Source organism: Lactuca serriola, chromosome 5, assembly GCF_051521515.1.
Source record: "Lactuca serriola cultivar US96UC23 chromosome 5, Lser_US96UC23_V15, whole genome shotgun sequence".
In the NCBI taxonomy this organism is placed as follows: domain Eukaryota; kingdom Viridiplantae; phylum Streptophyta; class Magnoliopsida; order Asterales; family Asteraceae; genus Lactuca; species Lactuca serriola.
Genome location: NC_136412.1, coordinates 321772912 through 321792751, shown reverse-complemented (window position 1 = coordinate 321792751; position 19840 = coordinate 321772912). Strand labels below are relative to the sequence as shown.

The following is a 19840-nucleotide window of genomic DNA, read 5'->3' as shown; positions in this document are numbered from 1 at the left end:
GCGCTTTAAAGCAGTAAAATGGGGTTCGCGAGGATCATGCATGTATAAGCTAATCTGTTGAACATCATAGGTGATGTCAGGTCTCGTAAATGTAAGGTATTGAAGAGCTCCGGCTAGGCTACGATAGAGGGTAGGATCAGCAACAGGAGGACCCGAACCATCAAACTTTGCGGACAAGTCAGCAGGAGTGCGAACAGGATTGCAGTGAAGCATATTAGCCCACTCAAGTATCTCATGTGCATACTTTTGTTGAGATAAGAATAAACCATCAGGAGTATGAGTAGCCGAAATGCCAAGAAAGTAATGAAGATCACCAAGGTCGGTCATCGAAAACTCAGCGCTCAGTAAGGAGATGACATGAGTCAGAATCTATGGAGTAGATCCGGTAAGAACAATATCATTGAAATAAAGTAGAAGATATGCCATATGAGAACCATTCCTGTAAATAAAAAGCGAAGAGTCACACCTACTATGCACAAAACCAATACGTGAGATAAACATGGCAAAGCCTTGAAACCACGCGTGAGGAGCTTGCTTCAGACCATAAAGAGATTTCTGAAGTAGACAAACATGATTCGGTCTGGACGGGTCACGAAAACCTGGTGGTTGTTTCATATACACAGTCTCCTGCAAATGTCCATGAAGAAACTCATTCTTCACATCAAGTTGTCGAACGGGCCAATGGAGAGATACAACTATGCTCAGAACAGTCCGAATAGTTGCAGGTTTAACAACCGGACTAAAAGTCTCATCACAATCGATACCGAGACGCTGACTACGGCCATTAGCAACAAGTAGGGCTTTGTAAGGTTCCATCTGCATTCAATTTCTTCTTAAACAACCAAATACAGTTAATAATATTGGCATCTGGCGGTCGTGGAACAAGAACCCAAGTTTTATTAGAGATAAGAGCAGTATATTCGTTTGTCATCGCATTAAGCGAGTTATGATCTTTAAATGCATGTAAATAATTTTTAGGGACGGGAGAGACAGAATCAATATGTAAATTAAGTTTGCGAATGGGTTTGAAGATACCTTGTTTAGCACGAGTGAGCATTGGATGTTAAGAATGAGCAGGCTCGACAACGGGAGAATGAGTGGAAGAAACAACTATAGGTGGGTTGTCTATAGGAGTGATGGGATCATGGTTGATGTTAGAGTTTTTTGGGCTTGGTTCCATAGAGGAGGCAGGCCTCGGGGAAGAACGATCCGAGGGAGAAGAGTTGGAAGCGGAAGAAGTGGTAGAAGACAATGAGGGGGACTCGTGAGGATATCCACCCTCGGGTTGGTGTGTGGAGTTTGTTAGAGAAGAGAGAGGAGTGTACATGTCAACATGTTCGAGGAAAGAGTAGGAAGGAGCCATGTTGGGTGTCATAAATCCTAAAAGAAAGATAGTATCATCAAACACAACATGTCTAGAGATAATTATTTTATTGGTGTCAAGGTTTAGGCATCGATAACCTTTATGGTTGTTAGGGTAGTCGAGAAAGATGCAAGGAGTGGAACGAGGGGATAATTTGTGAGGGGCATCGATGTGAGGAAAACATAGACACCTGAAGACACGTAAGTGAGAGTAAGTGGGGGTATTTATGATATAGTTTGTGATATGGTATCTCATTATTAAGAGTGGTTGTAGGAAGGATGTTGAGAAGATGAGCAGCCATATGAAGTGCTTCAACCCAAAATGTGGGAGGAAGACGAGCGTGAAAGAGAAGAGTGCGAATGACATTGTTGATGGTTCTAAGCATGCATTCGGATTTACCATTTTGTTGGGATGTATAAGGACACGAAAAACGCATGAGAATACCATTTTGGTTAAAAAGTTGTTGGAATTGAAGGTTACTGTATTCCCCCCCGTTATCACATTGGAAAGCTTTAATATCCATTTGAAATTGATTATTAACAAACGAACGAAAGTGCATAAATTTATCAAACACATCAGATTTAGCACGTAAGGGATACACCCACACAAAGTGAGAAAAATCATCAAGAAATATGACATAATACTTAATACCACTAGAGCTAGCAATAGGAGATGTCCAAACATCAGAATGAACAAGTTCAAATGGAAAAGTAGTAACAGAATTGGAAGATGTAAAAGGCAATTTAACATGTTTTCCCATTTGACAAGTGTGACATAAAGAATTGTATTTATTTGAAGAACAATTAATAAAACGACTAGAAACTAATTTCTTGAAGACATGATGACCCGGGTGACCAAGGCGTTGATGCCAAAGGGAAGGACCGATGGTGGCAAAAGGTTGAGGAGTCGGATTGGTGACTGGATAAAGGTATCTGGTGCTATCTCATCTCATGAGAATTTGACGAGTGAGAAATTCCTTCACAGAAAAACCAAAGGAGTCAAATTCAATGGTGTACATATTTTCACGAACAAAACGACGAACATATATAACATTTTTAATAATAAACGGAGTAATCAAAACATTTTTGAGTTGTAAAGTACGATATGGGTTTGAGAGAGGAAGAGTGGTGTGTCCCATTTTAGTTACACGTATCGAAGATCCATCCCCAACTAAAACGGATGAAGATAAATTATTACTATTATTATCTGAAACAATTTTTAGGATACCTACGTTGGAATGAAGGTGAGAAGTGGCTCCGGTGTCCATATACCATTCGGCTTGCCCCGGATCATTCAAAGTCATAGTGTTGAACATTTGTGGAAGTGTGGTAGGCTCATTGTTTTGATGATGAGTCTGATGGGAGGCATTAAAAACCTGTTGTGGCGCAAATTGACCATTGGACTGCGATGGAGTGAAAAAATGATGTTGTTGGGTTGCTGAATTTTGGGCTATTTGTTGTTTTGGTCCATTAGAGTTTGGCTAAAAAGAAAGCCCATTTGGGGTTGGCAATATACCTGCTTGATGGACCCCGTAAGTGGGTTGGTGAACTTGGAACCAACCATAGGCCCATTGGCCATTAGTCTGACCTCCTCCTCGCTGCTGTCCGCCATGAGAAAAATTGATGCCACTGTTGTTATTGTATTGTCGGCCACCGTACCTTCCACCGCTTCTGCCTCCTCGATGGTTTCGACCGCCACGACCCCCTTGAAACCCACCACGATGATTGGTGGTGTTGTTGATTTGTGTCTCGGTTGTAAGAGCAGTTTGAGAAGAGGGATTATCCGAGAGGGAGAGAGAGAGGCTTCACGCTGATCATCCTGAATCATCTGTTGTTCCTCACAAATCAGCATCGATCTTGCATCCCAAAACGATGGAAGTGGGTCCCGATGATGAATGTTGATGTCTATGTATCGATACTTTGGAGAGAGACCATTCAACATGTAAGCAACCAGATTGGTTTCGGGAACAGTAGCATCCATGTGTTCAAGTCTATCAGCAAGAGCTTTAATCCGATTGTAGTATTCTGTAACAGATGAGTTTCCAATTGTTATATTTCAAAGTTCTCTATCTAGTTGAATTACTTTTGAAGCCTTGTTGTCACGGAAGACCTTTTCAAGACTTTCCCATACCTCACATGCAGTGGCCTTTTTCTTGAATATCAAATGAAGAAGGGAGATAGAAAGGGTACCAAACATCCAAGATTTCACGATAGAGTCTATACGAATCCATGCTTCTTGAGCAGCAGCTGATTCTGCAGTTGTATTTTGTTTTTCTTTCTCTTTGTCTGCTGATTATGTTGTTGTGTTGGGGCGAAGATGATGATCGACACCGTATCCAATGCAATGGATCTCAAATAGTTCACGCCAAATGTCGTAGTTCATTTGGTCAAGGTCTAGAACGAGGGGAACTGCATGTTTTATATTTATGGTGGATGAGAGTTTATCAGAAGCAATGGGAATCGACATAATGAAAAGAACAAGAGAATTAAGATATGAGAGATCAGATTAGTCGAAGATATAGAAAAAGACGGCTAAGGTTCAAGAAACAAAGGATAAGGAAGGTATGATCTGATACCATGAAATTGGTGTATATCCCACGTATCTGATCTCTCATTAATGAATAAGAATATATACAAAAGTACATGGACTCAGGCCAATCTAACTCTAACTAGGCCGAGATATATACAAGATATGAAATACAATAAATAATAATAATGTTACGCTAACACTAACAACTAGATCTATCTCTCTCGTCTCTATTTTTGTGACCATGAGATTTTTCTATCACCCTTTCTCTCTCCTATAACTCTGATCACCATCTATCTTTCTATATTTAATCTTTGATTGGTTGTTGGTGACAGTAGTGGTGGTGGTTGATGAGTTCGATGGCAACGATAGTGGAGTCGGATGCAACATTTATGGGATAAGGCGGTGGTGATGGTTGGTATCTAATGAGCTCGACGACATTGGTGGATTCAACGTTGGCATTGGTAGAGTCGATGATGACATTGGTTAAGTCAATGACAATAGTGATGGTATAGGGTGATGGTTGATGGTTGATGGATGATAGTGTGGTGGTTAAATCCAAACCATAACATGTGTAATCTGACTTCATGTACTACAAAATACTTTTGATTCACTCTTATTTACTTACACTTAGAGGCGGACGCATGAATACATAGTATGTGTTGCTGAGGTTGAAATAGGTGTTGTCGATGTAGAAAAAATAGGTAAAAAAATCGGAAAATCAATTTTTTTTTCACTGCGGACAGAAAAAGTAGGTATTACCGGTGTCACACCGGGACACCTACTAGGTCCGTCCTTGCCTACACTACAAATAAATACTCTAAAAAACCTTATTATATAAACTCATTTTAGTATAATTGAGATACAAATTGATTGTAAAACTCTAAACACATATAGAGAAAAACAAACTCATAAATTCATAGCCGGCATATCAAAATCCGAAATGAATGACTATCTGAAACATATAATTTGAAAGTTCATAAAGTCCAAAATATTATATTTCAAATAACTTTATGGCTCCTTTCAACATATTCCTAAAGTTCGACACACAAGTGATTTTTCATAATTGTTTTTTTTCTTCGGAACTAAGGGTCACTTTTGCAATCCGATTAGAAATTGGCAATTTCTAATTATTATTTAATTTTTATGAATATTTTTTTTAAAGGATGTTCACAAAAATAATCATATCGTTTTGAAATACATATAAGGAAATGATTTAATTTTTAGACATTTGTAAAAATAACCATACATTTTGAAATTGACATTTCAAATTTCACTAAATTTATAATATATATATATATATATATATATATATATATATATATATATATATATATATATATATATATATATTCTAATTTGCACCAATTTTTTTTTCAAAAATTCTCTCTACTATTTATTCGAAATAGTCATTCCATAATATTAATACAGATTTTCAATCAAATGTCATATTATGTTGTTTGTATCATATTTACTTACATATTTAAATCAAAATTTGAGTCCAAAATATACTAAAGATTAAGTATGTACTTATACTATCACATAAAGTTACTCCACTCTAAAATTCCTTTATTTCAAATATGTAGTTATTTTAATAATAAAAAAACGGGTTGTTAGTATTTTTATGAAAATCAATTTTTATTAATGTTAGAAAAAAGATGTAAAAAAGAGAAAAAAGTAGTGGGTAAGAGAGCATGTGGATGAGTGATGGGATGGTGGGAACCACAAATGAGATGACCAAAAGGAAAGCAAATTGAGGTTTGATGGAATCTGAATTGATGTAGATTGGGCACTCCCTTTATTAGACATGTATCATGACCCTTGTATCATGCATTGTCTCACCCATTTGGGGCATTTTGGGCCACCACTCTTCCTTTTTCAACTATACGTACTAAAATTGACAGATAAATAGAATGTCCAAATCATTTAGTTTGCTTTCATTTTTATATTATTAAAATACTATTAAGGGTATACACTAAAAAGTATATACACTAAAAGTATATTAAGTAACTTTAAACCAATTTAATCTGGTAAGAGTTTTAACCACAGACAAAACACATCTGTTTTTTTTTTTTTTTTCAGATAATAATTCGTTCTTGTGAGTTAATTGTTATTAATGTATGCCTCATCAAATGGTTATTCACTATTTTAAAGAGCCGACTAAATTTAACGCATCTACACAGTATAATTGTGAAATAATATGCATATGCTTATTCATTATTATAATCACATATCATTGAAAATTGTATAACAAATATGCATGAGTATCAGTTAATGTTTCGAATTACCGATAAAACCAAAATAGAACATTACTGTTTGTGAGATTGTTTATTGCATGAAGTGTACATAGATTTGTTAAATCATATGTACAGCGACATTATGTAGTCATTTTGTTTATCGAATCTTTAATATATGGCATGTATCATACTATTTTCTTTTATATCAAAGTAGAACATTTTAAACATATTTGATTTGTCTTCGATTATATAAACTAGTTTTATACCCGTCCATACGGGTTAACCAATATAAAAAAGTAGATTGATTTTTACTTTCTTTTATATCATCATTCTTTAATTTTCTCCCATATTAGCATTGTACAATGACGAATCTACCCAATTAGATTACATGTGAATGAATAAAAGAATCGCAATAGATTATAAGACAATAAAATAAAAGAATAGCAATCGATTAAAACGCAATCAAATCAAATCAAGTTCAAACAGAAAAATATTACAGTAAATGTCAAAGCTATTGTTTAATTACATGCCAAATTCATTCTTATATTGTTCATTGTCATAAATGTCTTAACAAAGTACATTGTTATTCTTGTGGGTCTCACAAAGTACATTGCTTTAAGTGCAATGCTATAAAGCTACTTTTATTTCTTTCTGTTACATTATTTTACTCTCATCTTTTCCAAAGTACAATGTTGTATTGGGAAGAAGTTAAAGGATGATATTATAACCAATAAAACAATGATAGTACATTCATATTTCCCTAATACCAGATTTCAAATAAATTGATGATGCAATAAGTACAACCCAATTGTTATGAAATATTATTTTGTAAATGACCATTGTATTCTCCATATTCTCTCATATATCTCCATCATTAGTGAACATTATAACAAATATTATTATGAGTTTTATAAGTGTAATTATGCACCACTATAATAAGCATTCATAACATACATCACTTTTCATCTTCTTCTGTAAGTATAAATAATGAGTAAGATGTATTGTTAATGTTGATTGTTTTTACTATAAGTAATGAAATAAAGTTCTTTACAATCTCATTTCCTACTTTGTTCATTAACTTAGCTTCATATTTTATAACACGTTATCAACAAGACTCTACCATAGAGCTCTAACTCCTTATTGCTTTAGTCATTTTCAGGTATGTATATTTTATAAGTTCACACGTATAATGCTCACAAGTATTTTATGGAATTTCTTAACTAATAATTCCCTAACATACAAGTCTTTATTCTGATTAGTATTTTCACTATGGAAAACCTTAACAAGGTTGAGTTTATGGCTCTTGACATTAGTGGAATGAGTTATTTATCATGGATCCTCGATGTTGAAATCTACCTCGATGCTATGGGTCTTGGAAACACCATAAAAGCTGCAAATACACTAAATGAAGCATCAAACCAAGATAAGGCTAAGGCGGCGATTTTTCTTTGTCGTCATCTCGATGAAGGATTGAAAGCCGAATACATCACTGTCAAAGATCCAACTAATCATTGGAATAATCCTAAAGAGAGGTATGATCATAAAAAACAGTGGTACTTCATAGAGCTTGTTTTGATTTGTTACACCTTGGGTTACAAGATTTTAAATCTGTGAGTGGGTATAATTCAACCTTTTTTAAAATTACTTCTCAACTAAAATTATGTGGTGAAATTATAACTGATGAAGACATGCTAGAGAAAACTTTCTCTACTTTTCATGTCACTAACATGGTCCTGTAGCATCAACAATATTGTGAGAAAGGTTTTAAAAAATATTATGAATTAATCACATGTCTTCTTGTGGCCAAACAAAACAATGATCTATTGATGAAAAATCACCAATCACGCTTGACCGGTTCTAGCCCATTTCCTGAAGTGAATGCAACATTATATAATCATCATAATCGTGGGTCTAACCCTGGTCAAGGTTGTGGTCATGACCGAGGTCATGAACGTGATGGAGGTTATCATAATTATCGTAACAACAATAATAAGATTATAAGTAACCACCATAAGTGGGAGAATAACAAAACCCCACATCAAAATGATAAAAATGGTAAATGCAAAAAGAATATTGAAAATGTTTTTCACCGATGTGGAATGACCGATCACTGGTCTCGTACATATCGTACTCCAAAACATTTTGTTGATCTTTATCAAGCTTCCCTAGATCTAAAGAAAAAATACAGAAACAAATTTTATTCAAAAGGATTTTCATGAAGATCAACCAGAAATGACACATTTGGATGTTGTCGATTTTCTTGTATACCCGGAAGGGACAAATGGTGCTATGGGTGGTGATGGAAGTATCCATTTTTTTCCCAAAAGAGATGGATATCTTCCCTTATCATGAAGTTGTTGGTTTTCCAGTATTGTTTGATTTTGGATTATGTTCGTTTAGAGTCATTTCCATGGTCAAGAATAATAAGTAGTTTTGTTTCATGTCATTTCTTATGTTTTTATGTCATAGTCGTGTCATGAGAAGTGATGTTGTCACAATCTTCCCAATGTAATAAAATATGGATTTATTTCTCTAAGTCGAATGTTTCTTATGTTTGTTTTATTTATTGAAAATAAATATGGACATTTTCAAGAGAAACGAGGAAGATATATGTCTCATAGATAGCAAAACAAGGCATAGAACTTTTAATAATAACAGATATTTTGCTTACTTATCAATTAAAGAAGCAAATGTTAATACAATAATGGATAGTGCAAAATTGATTGAAGGCTCCAGAAGAGCGAATTGATCATCACCATAAGGGACAATAATTACAATTGGTGATTCATTATTTTCATCCAAATCAACAATAAATTTATTAATTTTCAAGGATATTCGATCTAACGGATATCATGTTGAAATAAATAATTATGGTAATAAAGAGTATCTCAATATTACAAATTGAAATCGGGTAAGAAAAATCTTTGGAAAAATTGTCCGTATTATCTTCTGAATTGTATTACACAAAGATTAGAATGATTGGATCACATATTATTGAAATAGAAACTTTGACAACTCTTTCAAAGTATTTCATAACTGGTTGGTCCATCTCAGATCAATTATGATGTGTAGAATAATTGAAACTTCAAGTGGTCATTCCTTGAAAAACCATAAGTTTTTTCAAGCCAATACATTGTATTGCGTTGTATGCTCTCAGGGAAAATTAATTTTCTGTCCATCATTAAACAAAATTAGGCATAAAAGTGATTTTTTCTTAGAAAGAATTCAAGGGGATATATGTACAATTCATCCACCATGTGGACCATTTACATATTTTATGGTTTTAATTGATGTTTCCACTAGATGGTCACATGTGTGCTTATTATCTAGTTGTAATATCGTTTTTGCAAAATTACTTGCATAAATAATCCACCTAATGGCACATTTCTCTTATTGACCATCAAAAATAGTTTCATAAACTAGAAAATTTTGGCAAACGAAAGACTTGATTTTCAAAAATAACATAAGTTGATTTACACCCACAAAGGCTCATCTTGCAAGTTATAGGAGAATGTATGAACTTTCGAGACACCAAAAAGAATCCAACTTGATGATGCTAGTCTTTAAACTCTTCAACTCTTAAGCTTAAAGTTCATATCAAAATATGAACTTCAAGAAAGCAAATGCAAGTATTCTTTCAAGTCTCAAAAGTAAAACTAGAGAGAGTATGGGAGGAAAGAAAGAGCTCATGTTTTTTTCTTCTTCTCAAAAGAAAGATGAAAGCCTTCACTTAAATCACTTCCATTACACATAAGTCTTTAACCTTTTAAGTACTCATGACTATAAAGCATATGTGTCCCCTACCCTTTTAATACATGTCTTTCTTTTACATGAACTAGTCAAAAGCCCATAACTAATGTAACTAGTTAGAGTATTTATAAAAGAAAGTCAAAGTTTTATAAATTTTATAAACTCTCTTATAAAATATACAACTTAACTTTTGGGATAAAAACAAAAAGTCTTTGTAGTCCAAAAAGATGTACATGACTTAATAAATCATACAATATGATATATATTATTTTGCTAATAAAATTATTATTTCCAAGAAATAAATAATTTCTAATTAATTATAAGAGTTTATTGAATATTTATTAAAAATAATTTATAATCAATAATCAATCATATCAAGTTGTTGTTAGTGTGACCCATTAGTATCGTATGCTAATTAGCAATATCAATTTAATATGATTCTTAAGCATACACGATCCTTCAATCTCCCACTTGCGTAAGACTCATATTAGACTGATATAGACAGTGGTAAACATCTAGCAACATTTCATTGCCCCCTTTAACATATGAATTTGTGCCATTCTATCAATGCTCGATTCCTAAAAAGATCAAAGCTATAATTGGTGTATAATTTAATTTTATCAATTATCCCTTTGTCACAGACATCATGTTGAACATGAGATATGGTTCGTTATCAATCTCATTTGGTGTTCAACTTTTGGTAGGGGTCTTAGATGTATAACTCTCAACACATAAAAGGAAAAAAATCCCATCTTGAATACATAATCCTCTTGCATGGTTCACACCATACTTGAAAATGGATTTTATAACTGCCCGGTTAAGGATCAACATTTAACCATGTCAAATCATAGTATTCCCACACTTAAGTACGACTATCTATCATGGGTGTTAAGGATACAAAGATAGTACATTTTAATCAAGTATCACTCATGATAGTGATCCATGAGGTGGTCTTGATCGGGTCAGTTCAATACTAGTTCTTTGACAATTACCTATGAAACTTGGTTACAACCACTAGCCTACTTTCATCTAGTGAGAGTAAAAAAAAATCCAATTCATATTAGCCTTACTTTATAATTGCTCCTACAATTGTAACTTACTATGAACTTTTCGAATACTAAGATTATTCATGGATTAAACATGTTAATATAGAACACAACAAGTATTGATGTTATGATCATATCCCAGTATATCAAAACATTATATAATAGTTGTTGTCACAATGTTCCAATATCTAAATACTAAATCCAAATCAAAATCCCATTTCTAGAATAATAAAGTCTTATAACTGAAGTGTGACCATTCATACTTAGCTCAGAGGAAGGACTTTATTAATGGGTTCGACTAAAATTAATTTGTGTAAATTCTGCGAATACTATCATCTCCATATTTGACTTTACTCTAGGTATAGTTAAATGTCTTAGAGTATATGATTCGTGCTCTTTCGTGACATAGAGCCTCTTAGCTTGATTAAGTATACTCTCTAAGTCACAACGATCTCAGTGTGATCTTTGAATGGTAGAAATCAACATAGTTTTTCAATGAACTCATTCATCCAATCATATAAGATTTCAACTTCTAAAGCAATGTATTCTTATATTGTAGTATATTGTGTCATTATGTTTTGGTTGGACCTCATTCCAACTAAACTTACTCTTCATCCCATGATGAAGTCATTATCCAATTATAATTCATAATTATATATATTTGTTTAGAAATAAGAATCTTATGTAGTTCTTTACATGAAGATTTTGTTCTAAACTATTTATCTCATATACATTATCTTAGTTCTTCTAAAGTACTCTCAGAATGTTCCTATAGTTATCCGATGACTTAACCAGGTATTCGTTTGGTATATTATGATATGCTTATAGCATGATCATATACCAGGTCTTATGCATAATATGACATAAATGATGGATTCATTTGCCAAGTAAATCGGATATAAATCATTTCAGCTAGTTCAAACCTATGAACTAGGTTCCTTTTGAGGCTAGCTCAAATTTAGTGCCATGTGACAATGTTAAGGTTCGTCCAAAGGAATCTTATATCTTGATCTCTTTCAATATATTGTTAAATAAAATATAAATCATTCCAACTAGCTCATACCTATGAACTGGGTTCCTTTTGAGGTTGGTTCAAATTTAGTGTCATGTGACAATGTTAAGGTTCCTCTAAAGGAATCTTCTATCTTGGTCTCTTTCAAGATATTGTCAATATATGCATAAAGATATAAAACTTTTAACATTAACTTTATCTATCTCTACAGATTTTACATTCCAATAATGTATCTTGTCTTTCCTAAGTCTTTCATTTTAGAAACACATTCTGAGTCAAGGTGAAAAGGTCTGGCATGGTCAGAATGTAATTTCTCATGATTAAGATACAAGATTAGGAATGTCACAATGCTCCCACTAGCTCTTAGCAAGCACACATGTTATATTTATTTTGATATAAAAGCATACATTGTGGTTTCATATTAAAATGATAATTACAACATTGAGATGTTTTCTTTATATCTACAAATAGATCTCAAGCTTTACACATTTTGTTAGGATAACATGGATTAAGAAAACCTCCAAGCTAATCTATATTGATATCTTATAGTAGATGTCTATTAGAAAAGCGATCTTTCTTGAAATCTATTTGCTATATGTCATATTGAGAATATGATTTATAGTAAATAATATCCTTGTTGATCTAATCATAGCTACTTGTGAACAAGGTCTGATCATAGTCAATGTTATGAGTATGTTAAGAACCATAGTGTATGAAAAAAAAATCCTTTTTATAACAAGTTTTGCTTTAAATGTGTAAAATTATCCATGTAATCTATTCTTTCTAGAAGAATCACTTACTTCTTCTAGCCTTGTTATAAGGAGTGAGTTCAATCATGACGATACTTATTATCATACATGGATTACATCTCATGTTCATGACTCTAAATCATTAATTATATTCTAGATCTGACAAAGCATCTTGGTATTTGATGGATTTGCCAAAAACCATCAATAAAAGCTCATCAATAAGAGATTCTACATTTCTCAAGTCATATATGATTTCTACCACTAATGCGAACAATTTATATTTGTAAATAGCTATTATTCACTTTTAACAATCCTTGTTAAATCTAGTGTCAACTGTAACTACATCAGCTTGTGGTTCTTGAGCTACTTCAAGTTCCATGTACCTCCCACTTTTTTTGTCATTAGAAGCTTGCTTTCTACTAACTAATTTATCAAAGGAATAAGAAAACTTATTCTTGATGCGTTTGCATATAATAATATAAGCTAGATTTAGAGTATTATATAAATATGTATCTAGTAGATTTTGGGTTTAAAAGCTTTAGTCCAACATAGGCTTTAAATCCACCAAACATTTAATAAGATAGGGATGAACCCTTTCCATACAAAATCTTATAAAGAAAATGTTATATCTACTTATTAGTTGGTATTTGTACTCAAGGTACAATTGATTGCGTTCTAGGTGTTATTCCAAGGAAATAAAATGAGTATATTTCTATCGATTAGAAATTAAATCATACAAATTAAGATTTAATTCATCCTTTATTATCATTAAGGCCTTAGATAGTTCTTACCGGTTTCAATTTCAATTTTATATTTGAAAACTTAAACAAAGATTTCACACCTATGTTTTAACATATAAAATATAATTATAACTACTATAACTGTAAATAAAGTTGATTTGGTATCTTGTGCTAAATCTTAGAGATTCATTAGAAAAGGAAGTCATACATCATAGTGTGTAGTCCCTTAATAATTTTCTTTCTCTACTACTTAGTGAAAATATCATTAGGAATATTTTATATATAAATATATCTCAAATATGTCAAATAAACTACATTATTCGCCTTTAAATATCCCTTTCTTGCAGTTGGAATATGTGAATGTCATTTATATAATGAAGATAACAATGCCAAAGACGAGTTTGATTTAAAACAAGTTTAAGTCAATAGTGCTTTGCATTAGAACTTTTTATTTATAAAACTTTGACATTTAGTTTATAATTCTTATTAAGATATGTATTCTCATAAAAAAGAATTATATTCATTTCTAACTATGAAGGTGATCGTTATGAAAAATGATTGAAGTAAATAGTCAGTCACTCATAAAATAAATTGAGACGTATATTTAGACAAGCTAAATTTAAAACATACATTGTTCTAAAACAAACATTGTTTTATATTACAAGTACATTATGTTCCTAGCATAATTAATAAACTAAACTCCGAGAGTGTAGTTCCAAATTGATTGTGCTCAACTGGTTATTCTTCTGTAAATATCTGCAAGCCATTTACAAATATTAGATAAACATTTAAGTATCAAGTACCTAAGTGTTATATGAAAAAGTATGAGTTCAATCTAGTAGATACATGAAGTACTAATCTCTTCCAGACTTTATTTCCAAATAAGAGGAGCAAATCCTCTTCTAGTGTCCAGTTTCTCCGCAAAAGAAATGTAATATCCTAAAAATCACGAAAAAAAATCATTTTAATTAAGGAAAATCATTGTTTTCAAACAAAACCCAAGTCAAAAACCAAGTATCAAATACATATATTCCAGAATCATAGTGTAACCAAATCTCCAAAACATAACACCGAACGATGTGTACGATCATGCCTTTTCTTTTCCTCGATCAACTGAGGTACCTGGAACATAAAACTTAAATTGTAAGCCAAAGCTTAGTGATTTCCCCCAAAGTAACACACAACAGAACATATACAAATAATACATACTTACCCCTGGCCTACAACCTTCCGGTAGGATTGCCCCGGCCCATAACCTTATTGTTGGATTGCCCCCTTCTGGCCCACAACCTCACGGTTGCATTGCCACCGGCCCATAACCTTTCGGTTGGATTGCACGGGTTTCTTGACCGACAACACAAAGCAGTACAACCTCAACCCAACCACATTATGTCGACATATAAAAGAGATAAACACATAACAGTAACCAGATAATCATGCAAATCTTAACAGTTCACTTCAGTACAACAACATTCCAAACCAGAATACACCATTTACTGGGCTAATATTGGTGCCTTCGACCCACAAGTACAGTGAGGAAAACTCACCTCACTGTTTGAAAAGATAGCAAAAAGGAACGTTGCTCCAACTGTCAACTCTAAGGGTCACCTATATAGAAAAGAGTAACCTGGACTCAGTTCACAGCTCAAAATACCCAAAATACACATAGGGTACTCGGAAGTACGCCCAACGTACGCGACCAAATAGAAATCTTCCCATTAAGTACATATTTTCTTAAGTCCTTTCATCCAAATCCTAGATCTAGACCCAAATAATGTTCTAAATCGTAAAGTTTCCAACTTTATGATCTTGCCTGACTAATAAGAGCTCAACACCAAAATCCTAACCTATCCTAAGGTGCTAAGCCAACAAAATGGATGCGATGAGCAATCAAGATCCTTTTTTTATAACTGAAGACACTCTAAAAACATCCAAAAGGAAAACTTATTTGGTCTAGAGTAGCTCCTACCCAAAGGACCAAGATTATGGGAATAATAAGCACAAAACTCCACATCTAGCAAGATCTAATGAAATAACCAACAAGTTCAGAGATTTATACCTTCTGGAGATTGCTCAAGGAGTGTAAAACTCAGATATACCAAGCTTGGAGTTCCTTCCTTTCTTCCAATGGATTCCTTCCTTCAAAAGTGGACACCAAACACCAAAAATAAGATCAAAACACCACAAATGGATATTAGGGTTTTCTAGGTACGTAATGGGACTGGAGTCTGATGAGGGAAGGAGTCTTCAGGGAGTTAATGATACTTAAATAGTGATCAAACCCTAAAATTAGGGTTTACACTTTTCCACATACACCCAACGTACCAAACGTACGCCCAAAGTACACAAAAAGTGGCGCGTTTCTAATGGGGCCATAGGACCATTCTTGCAACAAATTTGTAACAGCCCAAAAACCAGGATCAAATTTTTCATTTTAAATAAACACAAAAGTTACAATCGTCACATTGTTCCAAAAATATTCATTAAATAATGTCAAATCATCATAGTAAAATGTCAAATTGCGGAAAACTAGTGAGGAGTGAATGTTGCGCCATCAAGTCGGGCCCTTCCCCTTAGTACCGGAAGTACCTGAAACCACAAAAGCAAACTGTAAGTAAAAGCTTAGCGATTTTCCCAATCATATCACATACTAAGAAGTAAACATGTAAGTGCCATGGTCCACCCCATGGTCTTTACTCACAATGTCGAGGGCCAGATCCCGGTCTTACATATGAGTGCCATGGGCTACCACCATGGTGTTTCCTTACAAAGCCGAGGGCCAAATCCCAGTCTTACACTCAAGTGCCATGGGCTACCCCCATGGTCTTCCATACAATTATCACAAAAGTCAAAAACATTCTACGTAATACGAAATGGGCCGACATTGATGCCTTCGACTAGGGGTGTAAATGAGCCAAGCCGAGCCCGAGCTTGACCAAGCTTGAGCTCAGCTCGTTTAAGTTTGAGGAAGCTCGATCACGAGCTCGATTCGAGCCTTAAAATGAAGCTCGAGCTCAGCTCGTGAACAATTTAGTGGGCTCGCGAGCCTAATCGAGCCTAAACGAGCCTCTATGCGTGTGTATATATATATATATACACACACACACACATATATATACACACACACACACACATATATATATATATATATATATATATATATATATATATAGGCTTGTTTAGGCTCGCGAGCCCATTAATTAAAGCTCGGCTCGAGCTCGTTTAATAAACGAGCCTTATGTTTAGGATTGAGCTCGGTTCAGGCTCGTTTAATTCGATCTCGACTCGAGATTTTAACGAGTCGATCCCGAGTAGCTCACGAGTAGCTCGGCTCACTTACACCCTACCTTTGACCCATGAACATGGTGAGAAGACTCACCTCAATTTGCTGAAAAATACTAACCGCTCGGCTACTGATCTGAAAGATCCCACACTGAACATACACAAATTACCCTAATCAGGAAATGATAAAAAGACATATCCATGACACAAATTCACCAAACCCATAATGGGCCTAACCAACCTTGACACTTAACCCCCCCCCCCCTTTGGTCCTTAAGGCCCATAAGGCCCAACTTGGGTCGTTAAGGGCCCACAAACAAAAATTTGAAGCCCATCTACCCTAAACAGGCCAAAGCCCAATAACTAGCTAAAACCAAAAAGTCCAAGGCCAACCGAACTACAAAAGCCCACTTGGTGTACGAGTCCGTAAGCCAGTACGCGTTGCGTACATGTTTGTATACCAGCTTAAGCCATTAAGTTCTTCTTCCTTACAGCCCCACACCCAAAGTTCCAAATCTCGACCAAAATGGGATTCTAAGACATAAAGTTGGCAACTTTATGCCTTAGCATGCCTTAATGGAACCCAACATCTACCCTTGTCCAACAAGTCTCTCATTAAGGATCTTCTTTCATGTATGGTGTAACGTCCCAAAAATCAGGGGTAAAAATTTCATTTTTAATATAACTAAAACATTGATACCATTTAATTCAAACAATCAGATCATAGTCAATCAAATCGTCTATCAGAGTTTATCCCAAAATCATTCATTGCGAAATCATAGGTGTGTGCACTGCGATCAACCCGAGCTCTTCCTTTTCAAAACGATGATACCTGAAACCATAAACAAACCTGTAAGCTCGAAGCTTAGTGAGTTTCCCAGAGCATACCATTCACACAAACCACATATCACATATCCTGTTAGCTATAAAAGCTACACATATATATCATATATATTGTTAGTTATAAAAGCTACCATATATCACATAAGCCCTGCATACATAAAACCTGTAATAGTGCCATGGGCTACCCCGCATGGTCTTTACCTAGGACTGCCATGGGCTCCCCCACATGGTCTTACATCTAATGCCATGGGCTACCCCACATGGTCTTTACCTAGGACTGCCATGGGCTACCCCACATGGTCTTACATCCAATGCCACGGGCTTCCCCGGGGTCTTCCCTGCCAATACCATATATAACCAAATATCATATCATGCATCACATAAATATCTACACATAACACGTACATAAACCAGTAAGGATGTCGTGGCTACCCCCAGGGTCTTATACCATTGTGCCATGGGCTACCCCACATGGTCTTCCATGCAAGTATCACAAAGACAGCTAGCATATCACATAATTACCGACATACCTCCTAGCATAAAGCTAACTATCATATCACACAACATAAGATGGTCTGGACTTGGTGCCTTAGACCCATTGGTATGGTGAGAAGACTCACCTGCAACTGTCGGCTGAAGAAATAAGATTGCCTTGGACTCGGTGAGTCTGGTCATGGAACCCTAACCTTTTCTGGTCAAGTCGTGAATCGGTGAGTCGAGGGACGACTCGGTGAGTTGAGTAGGATGGGACTCGAAGATTCTTGGACTCGACGAGTCAGTGGGTTGACTCGGCGAGTAGAGTCAGTCAGGAAGTCTGACTTTGGCCAAGGACTATGACTATGACTTTGACCAAGAGTTGACCAGTTGACTTCCAGGGGTATTTTGGTAATTATTGGTATTTATTGAGTTCAGTTATTTGGTGTTAACCAGTGGAGGGGTCGTGTCGGTGGTTGGAGTAGCGTGATGTTATTTCTTCAGCTGATAGTTGCAGGTGAGTCTTCTCACCATACCAATGGGTCTAAGGCACCAAGGCCGGCCCATCTTATGTTGTATGATATGATAGTTAGCTTTATGCTAGGAGGTATGCTGGTAATTATGTGATATGCTAGTTGTATTTGTGATACTTGCATGGAAGACCATGTGGGGTAGCCCATGACACAATGGTATAAGACCCTGGGGGTAGCCACGGCATCCTTACAGGTTTATGTACGTGTTATGTGTAGATATTTATGTGATGCATGATATGATATTTGGTTATATATGGTATTGGCAAGGAAGACCCGGGGGAAGCGCGTGGCATTGGATGTAAGACCATGTGGGGTAGACCATGGCAGTCCTAGGTAAAGACCATGTGGGGTAGCCCATGGCATTGGATGTAAGACCATGTGGGGGAGCCTATGGCAGTCCTAGGTAAAGACCATGCGGGGTAGCCCATGGCACTATTACAGGTTTTATGTATGCAGGGCTTATGTGATATATGGTAGCTTTTATAGATAATAGTATATATGATATGTGTGTAGCTTTTATAGCTAACAGGATATGTGATATGTTGTTTGTGTGAATGGTATGCTCTAGGAAACTCACTAAGCTTTGTGCTTACAGGTTTGTTTATGGTTTTAGGTATCATCGTTTTGAAAAGGAAGAGCTCGGGTTGATCGCAATGCACACACCTATGATTTCCGTAATGAATGATTTTGGGATAAACTCTGATAAACGATTTGATTGAATAGGATTTGATTGTTTGAATTATATGGTATCAATGTTTTAGTTAAAAATAAAATTTTTACCCCTGATTTTTGGGACGTTACATATGGGCTCATATCTATCATCAAGGAGACATTTTTATACATCTAACACCTCTAAGGGACATAGATCTAACACCTCAAACTCCTGAAGTTACCCAAACTCACAAGAGAGCTCATGCGACCAAGAATTAGCTCATAACAAGCCCTAACTTTGATAACCAAAAGGAATCACCAAGGTAATAACTTTTTACCTTAAAAAGCTTCCTAAGGTGATGTAGACTTAGGATATTGAAGCTCAACCTTGACCAAAGCTTGATCACCAAGTTCTTCTTCTTGTAAGCACACCAAAAAGCCCACTAAAATTACTTCCAAGCTCAAAAATCACTGACAATGGAAAACTTGGGTTTTAGGGACGCAAATAGTAGTGGAGGCTAATAAATGTGAGGGTCCAAAGTTCATAAGGATGCTTAAATAGGGCTCATTCCCTAAAATTATGGTTTAAAGTTTGGTTGTGTATGCCTCGTATGCCTCGTACGCCCAACGTACG

General features: G+C 35.0%; 1 protein-coding gene across 1 annotated transcript; it reads right to left on the bottom strand.

The window, feature by feature from the left end:
• Positions 1 to 2306: 2306 nt before the first annotated feature.
• Positions 2307 to 4279, bottom strand: LOC145050899 (uncharacterized). The gene is made up of 3 exons (XM_078999086.1): positions 4180 to 4279; positions 2879 to 3387; positions 2307 to 2765 (listed from the first exon to the last, which is right to left on the bottom strand). Exons 1-3 carry the CDS (start codon positions 4277 to 4279, stop codon positions 2307 to 2309), a joined length of 1068 nt encoding a protein of 355 aa, XP_078855212.1.
• Between the last annotated feature and the right edge of the window lie 15561 nt (positions 4280 to 19840).